The 20519-nt window shown below is 36.7% G+C and overlaps 3 protein-coding genes and 1 non-coding gene across 5 annotated transcripts; 3 read left to right on the top strand and 1 right to left on the bottom strand.

Annotated features, from left to right (window-relative positions):
• The first annotated feature begins 1519 nt into the window (after positions 1–1519).
• Positions 1520–1593, top strand: TRNAV-CAC. The gene has a single exon. It is a non-coding gene; the product is annotated as a tRNA-Val (tRNA).
• Positions 1594–2217: 624 nt separating this feature from the next.
• Positions 2218–5469, top strand: LOC121247776 (ras-related protein RHN1-like). 2 transcript variants are annotated; one of them, XM_041146216.1, is made up of 7 exons: positions 2218–2379; positions 3045–3122; positions 3228–3395; positions 3829–3877; positions 4170–4243; positions 4783–4876; positions 5114–5469. In XM_041146216.1, exons 1-7 carry the CDS (start codon positions 2341–2343, stop codon positions 5212–5214), a joined length of 603 nt encoding a protein of 200 aa, XP_041002150.1. In that variant the 5' UTR covers positions 2218–2340; the 3' UTR covers positions 5215–5469. The 2 variants fall into 2 exon arrangements, with proteins under 2 accessions (XP_041002150.1, XP_041002151.1); XM_041146217.1 differs by having other exon boundaries at positions 2230–2383.
• A 463-nt stretch (positions 5470–5932) lies between these two features.
• LOC121247765 (protein ROLLING AND ERECT LEAF 2-like) lies at positions 5933–11135 on the bottom strand. Its single transcript, XM_041146200.1, has 4 exons — positions 9973–11135; positions 9299–9477; positions 7776–7996; positions 5933–6944 (listed from the first exon to the last, which is right to left on the bottom strand). The coding sequence occupies exons 1-4, from the start codon at positions 10934–10936 to the stop codon at positions 6158–6160; spliced, it is 2151 nt and encodes a 716-aa protein (XP_041002134.1). The 5' UTR covers positions 10937–11135; the 3' UTR covers positions 5933–6157.
• Positions 11136–13267: 2132 nt separating this feature from the next.
• LOC121247460 (protein FAR-RED ELONGATED HYPOCOTYL 3-like) lies at positions 13268–15574 on the top strand. Its single transcript, XM_041145805.1, has 5 exons — positions 13268–13913; positions 14073–14212; positions 14309–15050; positions 15281–15376; positions 15510–15574. Exons 1-5 carry the CDS (start codon positions 13268–13270, stop codon positions 15572–15574), a joined length of 1689 nt encoding a protein of 562 aa, XP_041001739.1.
• The last annotated feature ends 4945 nt before the right edge of the window (positions 15575–20519 follow it).

Raw genomic sequence — 20519 nt, 5'->3', positions numbered from 1 at the left:
ATGAAAAATAGTTGAGAGGTTTTATCCTCTAGACTTCATTGAGTAACAAAAAAATTTATTTAAGATCTCAATTATAATATTATATGCTTAATGTGACACCAAAATATTTAGATTTTGCATGAAACTTGATAAACTAACATACATACTAGAATGAAAGATAATCTTTTAAAAGATCACTTAATAGTTTATATGAAAAAAATAAATTCTAAATATTTCATTATAAAAATAATATTGGACTAATATTATTCCATAAAACATTATCGTCAGAAATTTGAAACATAGATTAAGTTGTGTTTTTTAGAATTTTATTTCTATGTATATGTAACAAAATATTTAGATCTAATTTTATCTATAGTTATATTTTTATGATTTTTCAGTTTCTTTTTATTTTATATAAATGTGTTACACAATAGAAAAGTTGGCCCCTTATAAAAGTTCATGGTTCTGCCACTGACTATATGTATCATTACTCAAATATTATAGGGTAGGTTTACACCCATTGTTGGGGGCTCCTACTAGTACATTTGAAGGTTTTTTTTTTAATTATTTTTTTAACATTTCTAAATATTTTAAAAAAAATCAGAATATTATTAAAAAATATTTTTTTAATCACTAAGTAAAAAAAGAATAATTTTACATACAATCATAAAGTGTGTAAATGCTGCATAATCGTTTTTAAAAAAAGTAGGGTCTACTATTAAAAAATTATTTTTTTTCATATGGGTCCCATATTTTATTCATTTTTTTCAAAGCAAATGTGCGGCGGTTGCATAATTCACGATTGCAAATATCTTTTCTAGTAAAAAAAAATACTAAAAAAAAAATTAGAGCGGGTAGGGGTGCTACCCGCCCCCCACGGGGCGGGGTGCGGGGCGGATTCCCAATCCGTCCCGCCTCATTCTATTTAAAAAAAATACTACATTTTATTTGATTTAAAAATTATTTCTAAGTGTAAAAGTAATTAAAAATACATTTTTAGACCCAAATTATAAATTTAAATTTTGTAAATATGACTATAATCTAAAAACTATGTAATTTTTAAATTTGCTAGTGTATATTTTATGTAAATTGTAGTATATTAATTTTTAAACTATGTAATTTTTAAATTTACCAATACATATTTTGTGAACAAGTCTAACAAATTGTAACAAATATTTATATATAGACAATTTGTAAAATATAAATATACATTTATGTTTATGTATATGTATATAACATATATATATAAATGTAAACAAGGCTGGGGTGGGATTGGACCCGCCTCGCCACCTGCATGGGTGGAGCAGAAGCGGGGCGGGGCAGCAAGACCGGGGTGCCTAGTTTTTTCCTATATTAGATATTACTTTTAAAAAGAGATGGATGCCTTCAATAAGACTACAGTTTTTTAATTTATCTATTTTTTAAAACTGTCGACTTTCTTTACAAACATTTTTTACTACTTTAACGCAATACTCTGCCACTATTTCTGGGAACCAAAACAATAAAATGGTTTTGTCTCCAGCTTCAGCATGTACAAATTGTCTGGGTGGTGTAGTTGGTTATCACGCTAGTCTCACACACTAGAGGTCCCCGGTTCGAACCCGGGCTCAGACATTTTCTTTTTTTGAATTTTCTCCTGCACTCTGTAAAGTGGTCTCGGATTGTACAAAATTTCCCAAGTTGGAAGGAAACAAGATATTGGCACAGAGGCATGCAAAATCTACGATACGTTGGATTACAAGAGAATCGGAGGTGTACAATTCTGCGTTGCAACTCCAGTGTGATAGAAGAAAATGGGGTAAAATTTATTTGCAACTGTACATAATGTACAGTTAGAATGTACTGACATCGTTTATTTTTGTAAATGAGATGAATTGAGATTAAAGTTAAAAGTTTGAATAAAATATTGTTAGAATATATTTTTTTAATATTATTTTTATTTTGAGATTTGAAAAAATTGAATTGTTTATTTTATTTTACGTGAAAATTTGAAAAAATTGTAATAATTAGATGAGATGAGATGAAATGAATTGTATAAACAAACAAGGCTTACAGTTGATGATATTTGTGTCATGGTACATGGGGGCACTTTGATACTGTGGTAGAGAATGCTTTTCAAAGATGGAGGGATTAGATTATCATTAGAGCTTAAGAAAAAAAACAGCCATGCTATGAAAGTTGTGCAACAACATACATACCTACCAGTCCTTAAAACTACCAGTCTCCTTGTAGCCCTTTCTTTTTCACTGAAACTTGATATAAATTTCGTTTCCAACCCAGACTACCCTCTCTCTCTCTCTCTCTCTCTCTAAGTCCTCTCTATTTCTCTGAACTTTTACAGTTCTGATCAAATTGGTCAAAATGGCCAGGCCGGGAAACAACATTATACAAGCCAAGCTGGTGGGTATGTCTTACCCTTTTTCTTGAGTCATTCTTTTCATTTGTTTCTCCTGCATATGTTCTTTTGTCCCCTGTTTATCCTGACCTGAGATCGTCATTTGATATGTGAACAGCTATACATGATAAATTCTTGTTTTATTTGTTTTCTGTTCATATATTAATATGGCAGATTGATTGGGAAATTATGATCTTTCAAGGATATTATGGTACAGAACATAAAAATTAAAATATGTTACTTTTAAATTTGTGTTGCTCAAGGAAATTGGATTCGATGATATCCTATTTTCAGAGTATGGATATTGTTAAATTTACCAGTTAAGGATGCTTACTTTGTTCATGATGTCTGCCATTCTTGGAATAGTTTTTTCTTTCCTTTTCCTCCGTTTCCAAAGTCCATGCTGCTTTATTCAGTGATTAAAGACTGATATCCACTGGCAAGTCACCCTTCTTTCCATAAAAGCCAATGACGAATGATTTGAGCATCGCATACGACCGGGGGCGGGGGGATACCGCAGCCTGTACTTTTGCTGTTTTATCTGGTCAACGTTTTACATCGAACATGAACTCCTCAACTTTTTCAAGTTGAACTAATCGATTAGCAATAAACTTTACCTGATAAACTACCCCATTCATTTTAACACTTTCAATAAACGTCTTTTCCACAGGTTCTTGTAGGAGACATGGGGACTGGAAAGACCAGCTTGGTCTTGAGATTTGTCAAAGGCCAGTTTTTCGATAACCAGGTCCGTTTTTATCACATAGTTTTTCCATGAAAATTCTTGTCCACAAGTTCTGGGTGTTCATTTACATATTTCACAATGCGGATCTCTGAAATTGTGTAAATGCAGGAACCAACAATTGGAGCTGCTTTTTTCACTCAGGTACTGTCCTTAGCTGAAGCCACAGTGAAGTTTGATATATGGGATACAGCAGGACAAGAGCGATATCATAGCTTGGCTCCTATGTATTATCGTGGTGCTGCAGCAGCTGTAGTGGTGTATGACATATCAAGCATGGTACTATATACTATCCCTCTGGTCTTCCTATTAAATACAGCAGAAAGTTTGTATAAATTGGGAGTGGAAGAGGAGAGAAGAGTCCTCCCTTCCACTTTCTCTTTTGCAGATAGTATCTGCATACATAAGTTCCAGTGAACTGCTTGGTCGATTAATGACACTGCCTATGTTATGGTTTTTCTGTTGTAATTTCTTTAGCAAACCATCCGTATTTTACTGTCACTCAATTGTCAGAATGTGAGTGTCTTTACTGGTCCTGATCTTCATATTGGCAGGCTGTGCTTACTGATCTTATCTTATGCTTGTGGGTTCAAGGTTTCATCTAATTTTGATTTATATCATCAATGCAATACTCGGTTGCACCAGATTCCATTATCCCACATTTGCATTATGTGTTCAAGTATTGAGTCTTTACATGATATTTTGGCATCAGGATACATTCACTCGAGCCAAAAAATGGGTTCAAGAACTGCAAAGACAAGGTGAGGTCATCGAAATTGGTGCTCTCAGCATGTTCTTTTTCTGAAGTAACCATTGATATAGAGCTAATCATAATATTTACATGTTCTACTACTACAGCTAGAAAGGGTACCGAAATGTGTACCGAATAGTGTTTTGTTTTAAGCATATGTGTGTATTTTTTTTTTTAAATACTAAAAACACTCGCACAAATGTTAAGGAAAAAAACACAAAACACTATTTGGTATACATTCTCGGCACTGTTTCTCGGTGGGAATATCATTTTTCCAATATTTACCATATTGCTGTTTGTAGGAAGTCAGAATTTGGTGATGGCACTGGTTGCAAACAAGTCGGATTTGGATGCAAAGAGAGAGGTTGCTATTGAGGTATCTAAACGATCCCCCCCTTTCCTTGGGGATCTTTACCTACATTTAGAATCTATCACTAATGAGAAACCACATAACTTTCTCCAAACTCACAAATTTTGGAAGCTTAAAAAGTCTTATCACATATTAATTGCATCAGTCCTTGTGTGATGATCTTAAACATGACAATTTTTATGATTTTGTACATATGAATAGAGTCCAGTTTATGCATTGTATTCAAGTGAGGCAGCAATTAAGAAAGAAAATTCAGAAATAACCAACTCCGTAATGTTCGAGTTAAGAACGACAAACTGAGCAAAAGAAATATAATATATATACTATCAATGAAGAAAATCTTTGGTATTTAACTGATTATTGATGGGACTATTTGCTTAACATGATAAAAACTATACCAATGTTCAACAAATAAGTCTTGCATAGCAGCCAATGAAAAAATGTTCGTGAAAAAAAAGTGTAGAAACACACTAACCTCATTACTTGATACTGCAGAAAAAAGAGTATTGAAAAAGTCCTTTTTTTTTTGGTTTAAATCATTGCAGGAAGGGGAGCAATTTTCTCAAGAAAATGGGATGTTTTTCACTGAAACATCTGCAAAAACTTCACAGAATATTAACGAGCTCTTCTTTGAAATAGGTAAACTTTTCATTGGTATAGTACCAGGTCAATTGACCATTCTGGCATTCACTCAACTATCAAGTAGAGTTACAAAGTACAGAAAGCTGTGCAGCATAGAAGCACAGGCATACACACGAACACGGTATTAAAATTACTATTAAACCATCCATTGCATGCTATGCTCATTGTCAATTGACATCACATCGCTTGAAATCTGCATGGCTTGGACCATTCAACTAGTTGTGTCTTTTGCAGCAAAAAGACTGGCAAGAGCAGCACCCTCAAAGCGGAGTGGGATGAATCTAAACAACGAAACACGAGATAGAAGAAGAAAACTATTTTGTTGTTCAGGTTGACATTTTTCCCTACCATTTCAAGAGTCCTTGGGAAATCAATGACAACATGGGTCCTCCCTCTTGACCTTTCATTTGAATAGCATGTTCTTTTTTCAGACCTAAGCCATTTATTGAAAATCCTTTGTGCCTCTTATACCAAAGATGGCATTTTGGTGGCCTTTATACTCTTCTACGGGGGTTTCTTCCAATATCTGTAAAGAAACTGCTCACACAAAATTGAAATCATTGTAAATGAAAAAAAAAGTTCAAGGACCAGTTGTCATGCTTACAGAATATTTTGGTCGGACCATGCAAAGAATTTAAGGCTACAGAAATCTCGAAACCTACGATTTAATACAAAAGGGACAGATGAAAATTCTGAAACTCTGATCTGAGGCTGAACGAAGTTCATCATTAGACTGGAGATCCTATATATGAATCCTATGTTCTGGCATCATGATAGATCAATTCTGTAGTCCATCTGTTATAAATTATTTTTGAAAATGAACACAAGGATTGGAATGATTGATTGTTACTAAACACGGATAAAGGAGATGTCAAATAATTTTTCACATTTAATATGCACGAGCAACAGCCCATAATTCAGCTCTATAGCGCTTTTGAAGGGTGACATATTGTAAAAGTCAGAATGTAAAATAGAAAAAGTGAGTTTTCGTGATGTATTTTAAAGGATAAGATAAAAAATCTATTGAGAGTGCTCTAACCTAGGTTAAACAACGAAGAAAAAGGGCACGGCATTAATATTAAAGAAAAAGAACATACAACATTAATTCACTCTCACAGCAGTAAGGATCCTATAACATCATGCCGGAATTCAATTTGATGAACACGACTATATATGGATTCTGGGGGCCAGTCCGAAATAAGAATTGCAAGATATTGTGATTTACACATCACAGATCAAACACGACTAAGCAAATTATACAAAGCTTATAAAATTTTCTCATGGTGAGCCGTTTTTTGAATTCGAGGGCTGTGATATTGACCTCAAGTTTTTGTACATTTCTGAGCATACCCGAGCAAAATCTGACATTGCTCTAAAGAGCTCTGGCAAGCGGTTTTTTAAACTTACCAAAGACTTCTCCCTTACCTGAAGGCACTGCCTCTCGTAGGCTTCCTGGTCATATTCCAACCTCTTCTTCACCGAGTCCACCATAAACTGCTTCTCTGCAAGGAGATGGCTATCCCCTGTGCCCTCTGGATCTAACTCATCGGGTACCTTTTGCTGCAAGTATTTGCTATGCCAGTCTTCAAATTGCCGGGTCTTGCGGGCAAGCTCCTTGCGGGTGTCTTCACATTTTTGCTTCAAATTCAACTCCTCATTTTGTTGCTCAAATATAGCATCTATTACAGCACCAAAGTTGTGTAGAGCAGTTCTAGCAATTTCATCAGGCAGTTTCTCCAGAGAGTCGTGCCAAGCACGGAGCAGGTCACGAATAGGGGGGTTTTCAACTGGCAGAGAAATCTTCTCTTTCAAGCTGCTGTCAATAGGGATGAGATTTAGTTTTAACCAACTGTTGAGGGCCCTAATGTACCCTTTCTGATGGTTCACTAACTTCTGAAATTGTGAATGCCAGTCCATCACAACAGTCCGCAGCTGGAACGTACGCTCATGGTGGTGCTCACTTGTTTCCTTGGGCGATTGGGAGATGTCAAGATATTTCAGTGCTTCTACAGTTTTTTTCTGTTTCTCATGGTGAGACTCCATGGTTTCCCACATAGTGGCCATCCTGCAGTTCATACAATTTAATAAGGGCATAACAAATTCGTGAATAGGGTCTTTTTCTTTTGGGGATGGGGGAGGGGTTGGGATCCAGGAAACAATTTCTAGAAGCACATGCAAGGTAGAGAAGGAAAAAAAAAAAAAAAAAGGAACAGTGTCACTGTGACAAACTACTATCCAAATACGGATGTGAATCATCAAATTCAGGTTTCCTCGAAGATGTTCATGAACAAGATAAATCCTCAATTCATATTGACGGGCACCAACATTATCATAACTCCATGGGCTTTCTGCAAAGCATAATTTGAGGATGGGAAGGCATTTACCATAACATAATGCAAACCACATCGTTCACAACGTAACAAAGTTAAATAAAGTGGTAAACAGAAGCTTAAAAAGTTGAACAATATTCAGAAAGCTAGAAAACCATGATAGAACATGGTGAAAAGAACAGTTCTTTCCACAAAAGACTACCGAACTAAATTTGAAAAGTGGAGCAATGTTGCCCACAGAATCAAGCAGAAAATATGACATAACAAAAACTGGAGTTTGGAGCATTAATTATAAGTGCATAGCCTTCAGGTTGAAAGCAAAAGTTGAAATTAGTGCATCATTTATTGCACAAAATCATCATCATGATCTGTTGAATCTGTTTATACGGTCTGACAAACCCACACAATAGCATTTACAATTTTTATTTCCTTGCCTTTAGTTAGTGAAGCATTATCAGCATTAGATAACAATTGACGGGAGATAAAGGGTACATCAAGAAAATATGTTTTCACTCAAATGAAATCACATACCACTAAAATAACATTTTCGTCACATTGCCACTCACCCTTCAACAAGCTGAAAAAGTTTTGGGTATAATTGCTCATCTCGTAAACGATTTATCTCTAGAACCGTTGAATCCATGGATTGCATGTCAACAATGTATCTTGTATGAAGATGACTTACTGCTGCTTTTGCTTTCTCCAATGCTTCAGAGTTGGTACCTCGTTTCTTCCTGTTCAGTGACGCAACCCTTTTTTGGTACTCATATTTCATAAGCTCACCTGCCTATCCAGCAACAATCAGCCACAAATACTAGTATTGTACACGATTGATTTGTCATACAAATAAAACAAGCTGCACTGTTGTTAAACAAAAAGAAGTTCATACGGCTAAGGTGCATGTAGGGTAATATCACAAAAAGGTTATATTACTGAATCCAAGCCAACTGTTCTCATTGGCCAAACACACGGGTGTGAAAGGTGGATGGCTTGCTGCCAAAGGGTTGACGTGGAGATGAGCTTCTTGAGTAACACATTCATATAAACCAATAAAAGCAAGCTCAGATATGCATAGTTTTCAGATGCAGGGTTCAAGGTTCCTAGAGAGGAGAGTAGGCACTCTACATTGGGCATGTTTAACCCAAATTCTACCTTGGATGTCCTACCTTTCTATCTGTTCATTGCACATTGTAATGATACTGAAGATCACCTCAGATTTGTTAACCTCAAAACACATCAATAGAAACCAACGGTTCTCTCCCACAATCCTGGACTTCAAGTTGCACAATTGACGGGATGAAAGCACCAAACAGGGTGCGGCAATCCTCTTGCCAACACAGGCCTTTGATGTTGTACATAAGTTAAAAGGACTCGGACCCTTTGATGTTGTACATAAGTTAAAAGGACTGAGATGCAAGCATTGTGATAAGCTGTTCCATTTGTATGATAATAGGATTATGAAGAAAGTCAAGATGCACCCACTTAGCCATCATGAGCCATAGATAGAGCTCACTCGAGTTCAATACGTCGACCAAGACTGGTTTCAACTAGGGTCTATTTCTTAGATGAACTTAATGACAATCAAAAGGAGCAACATCTTAGCAAAGGAGTTGTAACTGGTAATTTATCTCTGCGCACAGCCTATTATCAACTCAAAGGAAAGTTAACATGCACACAAGAAATGCTCAAGCATACATGAGAAGGCCTGTAAATTTAGCAAGTCAGGTGCACGCACAAACACATATGCAGAGCAATAACAAATAAGCACACAATATAAGAGCTGAAGTCATTCTGCCAAAAAGAAGGCAGTCTCATATCATTGGTCATTTTAAGGACCACACCAAACGCAGGCCCTGCTAAGCAACAGGGCTTAGTTAGGCATAGGAGAGCTATGGACGGTGGGTTGCATCGCAGAGATTAGCAAACTCAGCAACATTTCAGGCCGTAAAGATGGGCTAAAGGTGGAGAAGTATATGTAATATATAAATAAACTAGTGATGAATTCATGCGACACACGGAAGGGTTGATCCATAGAACTTGAGAGGAAAAAATGTGAAGTAACAAAACCAATGGAAATATTGCAATATACCTTCACTTCATCATATAGCTTTTTCTCCCATGCCAGTAACTTATCCAGCACGGTCGCATGAGTTTCTTGCTCTTCTGACTCAAAGTCATCCTTCCCATCATCGGCGTTGTCATTCAACCCTTTAAATGACCGATTCCATGTAATAACACGCATCACTCTTTTGGAGTGATCAATATGTCCTATCAAATAACCAGCGATATATTAAAATCCTCGAACGTCACCACAAGCTAAAAATCACATGACAACTACGAGGTCGAGGTTTTAGTAACAATCAGATAATCATCCTAACAGTATGTACAAATGCTAGGAGTCACCACCAATTCAATACAAAACAACTTGTAATTCACTAATTATCACTGTCAAAGTCACCTTCTACAAGGTCATCATACCCAAATGTGAGGGAATTGAATCCTCAAAGAAAGTGAAATCAGCATCTGGTCTTGTTTATTTTCACAACTCCTCTCAATTCATCTTATCTCATTATTATAATTTTTCTAAATTTTTATATAAAATAAAATAAACAATTCAACTATTTCAAATTCTAAAACAAAAATAATATTAAAAAAATATATTCTAATTATATTTTATTCAAATTTTAACTTTAATCTCCACGCATGTTATCTCGAAAACAAACGACGCAAAACGGTTCAAGCTAAACAATTCAATCCCATTACCTCGATTATCCGCGAAATTAGAGTGATAATGCAACCTAGCCGCCTCGAGCATCTTCGAAACCTCTTGGGCACTCTCGGAAGCTTTCAAGAAATGGTCATCAAGCTCCGAAAATATCTGCAACAAATTCACACTCGGCTTCACCAACCTCTTCCCCTCCGCCCCACCCGTCGCCTGCTTCCCCTTCTTAACAGTCCTCCCCGCTGCAGGGACTACCACCTCGACCTTTTCAGTTCCCCTAACTTCGCTACCTCCGCCGCCGCCGTCTTCCACTCCCTTAGGCTTTTCCTCAGATATTTTCCTCTCAATTTCCTCTTTCCTCACAGAATCCTCCACGCCCTCCGCCACCGGCGGCGCATCACTCAAGGTCGTTCCGGGCATGTCATCGACCGAGAAAAAGTAATCGTACGGTGAATCTTGCTGCTGCGCCGGCATCGGCACCTCCTGCTGCGAGACCTGCGACACAGGCGGTGGAGGCGGTGGGCCCCCCTCGTCGTCCAGAACTCTGGAGTTCCTATGACTACTACCGCCACGCCTTTTAAGCCTGTTGCGAGGATCCTCGGCGTCGGACTCGGCGCCCTCCTCCTCCTCGATGATCGTGCCTGCCACGGGCCTCGGCGGATCTGGCTTTTGGATCTTGATCTCGGGCATGGAGGCGGCGCGGTAGAGCGGTGTAGGGAAATTGGGGAGAGGGGGAGGTGGTAAAACGACGGTGTCGTACGATGCGGGGGAGGAGAAGGGAAGGGTGGGATGAGCAGAGGAGGAGGAGGAGGAAGGAAATTGGGAAACCTCGCCGTGGGCATAGTCGCTGAGGGCAGCGCCGGTGGTTTTGAGATAGGTGGCGTAGGAGGAGTGGGCAGCGGCGAAGGCGTTGCGGGCCGAGACGGCTTCCTTCATGTAGAGTTTGCGGTCCTTGCAACGGGAGACCGCCTCCTCGTTCTCGATCTTGGACTGGCTGCAACCCATCCTCCAATCCTTACTAAATTCTCGACGTTGCAGAACCGAGCTAGCATATAGAAATGCAAATTGCGTGAGCGCAACGCAGAGATGGATAGAGGGAGAAGGAGAACCGAATAGTCAAAAGGCCAAAGCTTTGGCTGTTTTTCTCCCATTCAAAAAGTCCTATATAGTGGCCCACTCCATTCCATTCTTCGATCTAAGGTAATTTTTTCTTTTCTTTTGTCTAGATTTTTTGGGGTAGATAAGTATAGGTGGAATATTCACGAAGGTTTTCCAGAGCCAAAGCAGATGTATATAAATTCGATCGACTTACGCAGAAATGTATCAGTTACGATTGTTTAAAGAATTATATAAGTTTCACACCTCTATATATTACTTAATTTTATTTTTTTATTCTTATATTTTATATTTTAATTTAAATATAAAATATAAAAATAAAAAAATAAAATTATATATTTTTAAATGATACGTAAGATATAGAGCTTATTTCTAAAATTTTTCTTGTTTAAAAGATGGAGACACGACATATCTTCCTCCTCGTACTGGACTGGACTGTTCTGCAAACTGTTCTGACAGATTTTACTTACCATGCATTTGTACCGTAATGAAAGTGGATATTTATTCCTCGAGTTGAGTTGCTGCCCAGCTGGAGCCCGGTGTCGGAATAGCACCAATCCCGAACCTGCAGAATATACTGTATAGAAAATGCGGTCTTATTAAAAAAGAAAAAGATTTTTTTTTATACTTTCCATGACAAAACCTACTTTTTTTTTTTTTTTTTTTTTTTTTTTATAGCAATACTCTTATGCATAATCGTCTTATGTAGATAGCGTGCAGTCGGCTGACGTGGCGTCAACTGATAAAAAAAAAAAGAAGTAGAAAGCAATTAGATATTCGTTTCCCGCTTTTGCTTTGTGCATGCGCCGTGCGAGACCAGAAGAGAAATTTAGGCGAGGGAATTTAGCACGTTTTATTCGTCGTTTTGGTATGCAGATTGAAATCGATAGATCCTGGATCGAACATCGTTTGGTGCCCAAAGCAAGGTCGGTTTGTGTTGTGCTGGGTCAAGGCCGAGCGTTGTTTGGGTCAGCTTGGTTATTTTGGGTCAGGTTCGTGGGCCATCATCTCGGGTCAGATTAGTGGGCCAGCATTTCGGATCAGTGACGTGGGTCGGTTTCGTGGGTCAGCTTCATGGGTCGGTTTCGTGGGTTAGCTTTGTGGGTCATCTTCGTCTCCATACCGTCGCGCCGTGGGTCATCTTCATTTGTGAATTTGAAATTTTAACTTTGCATTTGATTAAATGTTTTGGTTTGCTGATAAACAATGAAGCATGTTGTGATTTAATTGTTTTTTTTCTTCCACAACTTGGTTTTTTTCTTCCACAACATGTTGTGATTTAGTTGTTTATTTTCTTCCATTGCTGTTGTGATTTAGCTATTTTTTTGTTCCATAGCTTGGTTTTTTTTCTTCCATTGCTGTTGTGATTTAGTTGTTTTTTCTTCCATGGCTTGGTTTTTTTCTTGCACAGCATGTTGTGATTTAGTTGGTTTTTTTTTCTTCATGTTGTAATTTAGATTTGATATTGTTAAATACAAGATTTTTGCATTGCATAGTGTTAGATATGTGGAAATTTGTTAGCTGAAAAATTAATTTCCTTGTTAAATATTGTGGTTTAATTATTATGGTTTAGTTGTTATTAAATATACAAAATGTTTGGAGTAGATCATGAAAACAATTGTTCTGAAAAAACAACCAATGGATGATTTAGTTGAGAACAATGGCATCAATCATGTTTGGCATGTGTGAATCTTATTTGATGCTAAGCAAATTTTGATCATTTTTTTTTCTTGGAAGAAGTATGTACAATATTAGTCTTCACTCTTGGTTGATTAAATTAATTTTCCTGAAAACTTATCAAAAACTGACCTTGGATATTGAACAACTTGTACAGGGCATGGGAAAAGGAGAAGAACACCCATCTCCGCTAACACCATCTAGCTCAAATCCGTCAAACTCAGTATGTTATTTCATAATTATAAAACTTAATTGTAGCTCAATGTTTAACATCCTAATTATTATTATTATTATTTTATGTTAGGACATCTCTCAAACTGGTCTACTAAACTATCAAAATTACATGCACGGTTACTTTGGACCAGTGCCTGCATGGTCACCAGTTTTCTTGCCATATCCAGATGGAACCAATAATCCAAGCAACATTCAGGTGATTTTTCAAATTACTTCTTGTTTTTTAGTTATAAAATAATTATTTTTGAAACAAATTAAATGTTTTAATTTTTTTTTAAGCAAAATGTTGGTTACCCATTTCAATTTGGGATGGGACCTCCGAGGCCATTTATTGCTACAAGCTCTGCAACGAGCGCAAAAGTTGGTCAAGAAGATAGACCCGATTGTCTGCAAACTGAAGCGCCATGTACTTCTGCTAGAGTAGATGAAGAAATTTTATTGGATAGATCAGATGAACGGGAAACTGACGATGGCACTACCGGTGGTGTACCGGTAGTGCCATCGTCAGATGGTGATGATATCATTGAGGAATCAAAATCGGGGATGAAGTTCAATTCGTTTGAAGATTCGTTCAGCTATTATAAGCATTATGGTAAAAAATGTGGGTTTGGGGTGATGACACAAAGGAGTGAGAGGTCAGAGAATCAGAGTGTCAGATATGTCACCCTTGGTTGTGCACGGGGAAGGAAGGCCCGAATTAAGAGTTCCAATCTCGCCAACCCATGTCTGACGGGAAAAACAGACCGTAAGGCAAGCATTAATGCCTTAAGAGTCGAAGAAAAGATGTGGTTGACAACAGTCCACAATACACTTAATCACGGTCTCAGCCTAATGAAATCTCGTTTCTTTCGATGTAACAGAGAAGTGAGTGAGTCCATTAAAAGAGTCCTAGACATAAACGACTTAACTGGCATCCGACTGAATAAGAGTTACAGATCTCTTGTCGTTGGCGCAGGTGGCTTTGAAAACCTCCCATTTTTGAAAAATGATTGTCGCAATTACATCGACAAAGCATGACATCTACGACTTCGTGCAAGTGGTGCTGTAGCACTTCAAGATTATTTTATGAGGATGTAGTATAAGAATAACTGATTTTTTGCATTGATGGATTTAGATGATGATGTGAAGTTAAAAAAGATTTTTTGGGCAGATCCACATAGTCGGGCAGCCTACCAGTATTTTGGAGATGTAGTTACATTCGACACCACATACCTAACGAATAGGTATGGGATGCCATTTGCACCATTTGTTGGTGTAAACCACCAAGGATAATCAATTCTTTTGGGAGCTGGGTTGATTTCCAGTGAGGACACGGAGACTTTAAAATGGTTATTCCAAACCTGGTTGCAGTGTATGGACAATATAACTCCAAAGGCTATTATTACTGATCAAGACAAAGCAATGAAAAATGCAATTGCTATTTCCTTTCCAGAAACTCGACATAGATTATGCCTATGGCATATACTGAAGAAAGTCCCTGAGAAGCTTGGGTCATATGCTGCATACAGAAGTGGGCTGAAAATTGAACTGATGAAATATATGTACGATATACAAACTATTGAGGAGTTTGAGAAGTGTTGGGCCAAGTTTATTAACACATACGACTTAAATGAGAATGCATGGTTGAAAAGTTTATATGCAGAGCGTGAGAGTTGGGTACCGGTTTTCCTGAAAGAGCATTTTTGGGCTGGAATGAGTACAACTCAGCGCAGCGAAAGTATGAATGCTTTTTTTGACAGTTATGTTCATTCAAAGACAAACTTGAAAGAGTTTGTCGACCAGTTTGACAGCGTGCCGAGGAAGAAAATTGAGAATGAAAATCATGCGGAATTCCAGTTATTTAGCCAGGTCATTCCCTGCGTATCTAGATCTCCAATTGAAAAGAAATTCCAAAAGTTGTACACTAAAGCTAAATTTAGGGAAGTTCAGCAGCAAGTAATAAGTGTGCTCGATTTGGATCCATCTCTACTTACATCGGATGGTGTAATGAAGAGTTATTTGGTAGAAGATGAAGTTCGTATTGAGGAGTTCACTAAAATGGTTACATATTCAGTGGACTTTAATGAAGAAGACTGCAATGCTAAGTGTTCATGTGGGTTATTTCAGATGAGGGGATACTGTGTAGGCATATTTTGGCCGTATTCAAATATAACGGTATAAAATCATTGCCACACCGGTACATTCTAGACTGATGGAGGAAGGACATCAAGAGGAGATACACGTTAATCCGCAGTAGCTATGATGCAAGGGATCAGAGGCCAAATGGTAATAGATATTCAATTCTGTTGAATATGTGTTATGGGATGATTACATATGCGGCAGATTCTAATGAGCAATTCGAAGATGCAAAGAAGAGGATACATGATATGACTGAATGTTATCACGAGCAAACACGCAACAGATCTTTGACCCAAACAGGTTCGATGGCGACGATTTTTAATGTCTATTAATCTGGTTTAATTCTTTCTAAGTACTTAATTTCTATTATTTAATGATGTCGTGTTTAAAAATTCTTTGCCCATAACATATTTGAATGCTGGTTTTATGACAGTGGACACAACTGCAGCTGCTGGTTCACAACAAGTCAAGAGTCCACTTGTTGTTAGAGGGAAATGAAGACTCCCATATCTGAGGAGAGCATTCAGGATGGAGACAGATATGCGAAAGGTTAAAACCAAACAGAAGAAAACCCAAGTTAGAGGGAAACACAAACAGGTGAATGTTTTAACATTGGGAGAATTAAAAATAAATGTGTGATTCCTTTAACGTGTGAATATGTGTTAGTTTTATAATGTAAACCAAGTAGAAAAAGTATTTTTAATTGTTATGTTATTATTAGCGAGATAAGAGTTTCAATGTCGAAGATACACTAGCCATGGGCATGCGCAGGAATTTATTTGGGCCATCAGAAGTGGATATCACCAATCCTGGACAAGTGCAGGTATGAAAAATAGATCTATTTATAAGCCAAACAATGATTTCGCCTCAGTTGAGATGTCCACTTGTCTTGCCTTTACTATTTACTAAGAATTTTGTTATTTATAAACAGCCTGTTATAGAAAGCTCAATAATTGACAGTTCACTAATCCAACACCGAGAAACAGTGATTAGTAGCCAAGAAAGTGTAATATTTCTAAACTTTACACAATTTAATTGTAATATTTAGATGACATTAATATTTAGTCTATTAATGGTAACATATTTTTTTGGATTCGATGGCGCACGATCGGACCTCCCTGGATTGTGATGGATCAAAACCGGTGCAAAAAGGTTGAAATTTAATTTTTGCAAGCTTTGCAAGATACCCAAGGTGATATTATGTTATTTTTGTGCCATATGATAGTCAATTGCTCTGGATTGTTCTTCACGTACTTAACTAGTTATTCAAATGAATTTTAATAACTTCATTCCAAGTACATGTGCGAAAATGGAAACAATAATACTAGCATAATTATAATGGAACTGTACAGGTGTAAAAATGGAGTAAAAAAAAAAAATATTAGTAAGAAATCTCAAGGATTTGAGTTGCCATTTTCTCCTTGATATTTACATTATGTAACTTTGGTGGTATTGAGGAGTTTTTGTAACTATTTTGTAAGAAGAAATGTTGGTTTGTGGCATTGAGGCGTTTTTATAATTATTTTGTAAGAAGAAAGGTTGGTGGCATTGAGAAGTTCTTGACATCTTGTAATTATCTTGTAATTATTTTGTAAGAAGAAAGGTTGATGGTTAATGTTTTGTAATTATTTTATATTCACAAAGCTTGAAAAGTGATAGTATTTCCAATTATTTTTGGAAGGGTGAAAGATTTTATAATTATTTATATTACTAGTGATGCAACAGGTTTGAGTAAGATTATATTGCTATGCCTGAAATAAGAGTATATCAGGTACATTCAAAGACAAATGGTCTATTGCCTCGATTCAATAGGTCAATTGCCTCGGGTCTTTTGAAACACAAGTAGTATGCGTATTTCGTTTGAGTAGGATGGGTTTTTGTGTTGTTGGTATATCTGGGTTCATTTTTGCATTTGGCCAACCAGCCGAGTTCCAGCTTTATTTAGCTACATTCCTTAACTTACATACACAAACCAAATAATAGCATAATCCTTTAATTGTCCATTCAACACAAAAAGTAAAGTAACTTATACAAATGTAATAAAAAAATAAAGTAACTTATAACACTTTAACTACAATTCACTTCTCTAAATAACTAATAACATTTAAACTAAATATTTACAGCACTAAGTAGCTAATAACTTATAACACTAAAAAACTAATAAGTCTTAACCTACAAATTCCAAATAAGATGCAACATAAACCACTACTGAGAGTATAAATAACAAAAAACAACTACAAAAAGACCAAAGTACACTCGGGATAACGTGCGTGAACGCCTTAGGACAGCTTCTCTCTCAAGCAGCACCAACTCATTTTTCCGAACCTCCTCATATATACTATATAGCATCATCTCTATCTTCTTGATGTCATCCACTATCTTAAGGAGCTTAGTTACTTTATTTTCGACATCGCTGAGTCTTTTCTCGAACTCTTCCTCCTTCCATGACAGTTCATTTTTTCTTTCTTCTAGCTCTATGGCTTGATCACTATCTGTCCACTTGAAATATTTATAGTATGGTAATCCCTGATATTTGCACACAAAAACAATTCAAATGTTAGACGTACGTAATATTAATCATATCATTAAACACGTTGTATTACAAGTCCTGTAGTTACCTTCGTGTTGTACTTTGGACATCCTAAGAAGGGTCGTCCAGGATTTACCTTAGTATTTGAGTATCTCAATATAGCTTCAACGTCATAGAAGCACAAGGGAGATGCCAAAGTACGTTTGCCAAAGGATGAAGAAGACAGTGACGATGACGACATTCTAACATGAACCAGAATCACAATGGAAAGACTCACATATCAAAAGACACATACTCCAATCTTCTAATTTTCTCAGTAAATCATCATGCTTAAGAAGTCAACCAGAAATTACAAGATAAAGATATTATGTTAAATTTTAGCTAATGTTGCTGGTGTCATTGGCTAACTCAAGCCCCTAACTCAAGAGACAGTTTCCTGGGGTGTGGTGTCATGTCAACCATATATATATATATATGCTCCCACCAAACTCAAGCCCCATATATATGCTCCCACCAAACTCAAGCCCCGTATCAACCATTCTTATTGAAAATTAAGATAAATAATATCCAACATTTTTTGAGTTATCGTCATTTCATTTGACGCCACCATATCAAGTTTTCAAACATTTTATATTAGAATTGAATGCACTTTCAACCATGCTCTTAAAATGTTTAAAATAAGATAACAATCCGAGTGAATTAATAAGAACAAAAGCATAAGAATAACTACTGTCTGATAAACCAAACGGTTGTTTGAGACAGCTTCCCGGAGTGTGGTGTCATGTCAACCATATATATATATATATATATATATATATATATATATATATGCTTCCACCAAACTCAAGCCCCATATCAACCATTCTTATTGAAAATTAAGATAAATAATATTCATCATTTTTTGAGTTATCGTCATTTCATTTGACACCACTATATCAAGTTTTCAAGCATTTTATATTAGAATTGAATGCACTTTCAACCATGCTCTTAAAATGTTTAAAACAAGATAACAATCCGAGTGAATTAATAAGAACAAAAGCATAAGAATAACTACTGTCTGATAAACTAAACGGTTGTTTGGTAAGCTTCCCGGGGTGTGGTGTCATGTCAACCATATACATATATGCTCCCACCAAACTCAAGCCCCATATCAACCATTCTTATTGAAAATTAAGATAAATGATATCCATCATTTTTTGAGTTATCGTCATTTCATTTGGCACCACCATATCAAGTTTTCAAGCATTTTATATTAGAATTGAATGCACTTTCAACCATGCTCTTAAAATGTTTAAAACAAGATAACAATCTGAGTGAATTAATAAGAACAAAAGCATAAAAATAACTACTGTCTGATAAACCAAACGGTTGTTTGGTAAGCTTCCCAGCTGGCAAGACAACTTACATAGACATTTTTAGATAACATTAAATGATATCAGATAAATTCAAAAATAGCAATAGTTTCTAAACATCTAAAAAGGATGGTTATATATGAATTGGTACTTTGTATATCACATGGGTCGTTACAAAACTTTGCTAAGTAAAGAAGGCAGAAATGAATTAGACTTGCTTTTTGAAAGTCTCTCAATAAAGTAGCTAGATATATAATAATCAGGTATGGGCCATGGCATTAGAGTCTGTATGATGATAATAAAATGCTTAGGTTAATTACGGGAAAGTGCATGCAGACATCCGACAAACCTAATGATCCATTTCATTAAATTAATGCATACCCCAACCCCATATATGTAGATTCTGCACATGAACGTACGGCTAAGCACATCAAAGACATTATCAAAGTTTTGCATTCACATGTTTTCTTGTGTTGATCTGTGATGTTGTGTGAGTGTGAACTCGTATTGCCAAATATAATTTTTCTAAACTAAAAACTCCATAAAAAAAAACATAATGATGGATGGAATTGAAAAGGATGTGCACTTGCCTTCAACCTGGACCGGATAAGGGCGAGTCTCTTCCTTGTTCCTTAATTACCTTCTTCTAGGATTAGGGTTTCGGGATGAAGGAAAATTAGTTGGTTAGGGCTACGGTTTCGGGATGAGGGAAAGAGGCGGGTTATGAGGGTTAGAGTTAGGGTTAGGGTTTCGGGATGAAGGGAAATGGGCTGGGTTAGGGTTAGGAGGGAGGGAGGTCTACTGGGTCATCTTCGAGGGATGTGAGAACTCGGGATGAAGGGAAATGGAAATGCTTCGAGTGAGACGAATGACGGAAGGGGCAACTGGAGCTTCGCCTCGACGAGACACAAAAAGGACAGAAGGAAGGGGCTTTTGGAGCTGGAGCTGGAGCTCGCGACACAGAGACGAATGACGGAAGGGGCACTGGAGCTGGGGTGAGAAACAAAGAGCAACATAGAGAGAGGAAGGAATCAGAGAGAAACAGAGGGCGAAACACAGAATGAGGGAGAAAAAGGGGGAAACAGAGGGAAATGGGGCTTGCACGAACCAACTGCGCCCAGAGTTTTTGTTTTTATAAATAACCTACGCAAAACTTGTCTACAGGTACTTATATAAATAATTTCTCTTTTTCAACCATTTAAAAGTGTCTTCCAGACTTAGGCTGCGTTTGGATGTTGAATTGAATTGAGTTGAGTTGAGTTGAGTTGAGTTGAGATGATAAAATATTATTAGAATATTATTTTTTAATATTATTATTATTTTAGAATTTGAAAAAGTTGAATTGTTTATTATATTTTGTGTTGAGATTTGAAAAAGTTGTAATTATGAGTTGAGTTAAGTTTAGCTTTCAAACGAAGCCTTACTTTCAAATTAGAGAATTTGAGTTTTCATCAAACGCATAGATCTATTTTCAGCTGTTTGATTCTTAAGAAAATTCACCGTGTGTTCATGGAACTTGGGTAATTGGAAAAAGTACTAGGATTTATTTAGAGAAATAATA

The sequence above is a fragment of the Juglans microcarpa x Juglans regia genome, chromosome 1S (assembly GCF_004785595.1).
Source record: "Juglans microcarpa x Juglans regia isolate MS1-56 chromosome 1S, Jm3101_v1.0, whole genome shotgun sequence".
In the NCBI taxonomy this organism is placed as follows: domain Eukaryota; kingdom Viridiplantae; phylum Streptophyta; class Magnoliopsida; order Fagales; family Juglandaceae; genus Juglans; species Juglans microcarpa x Juglans regia.
The sequence above is the reverse complement of the archived record's forward strand: the minus strand, read 5'-3'. Positions and strand labels throughout refer to the sequence as shown.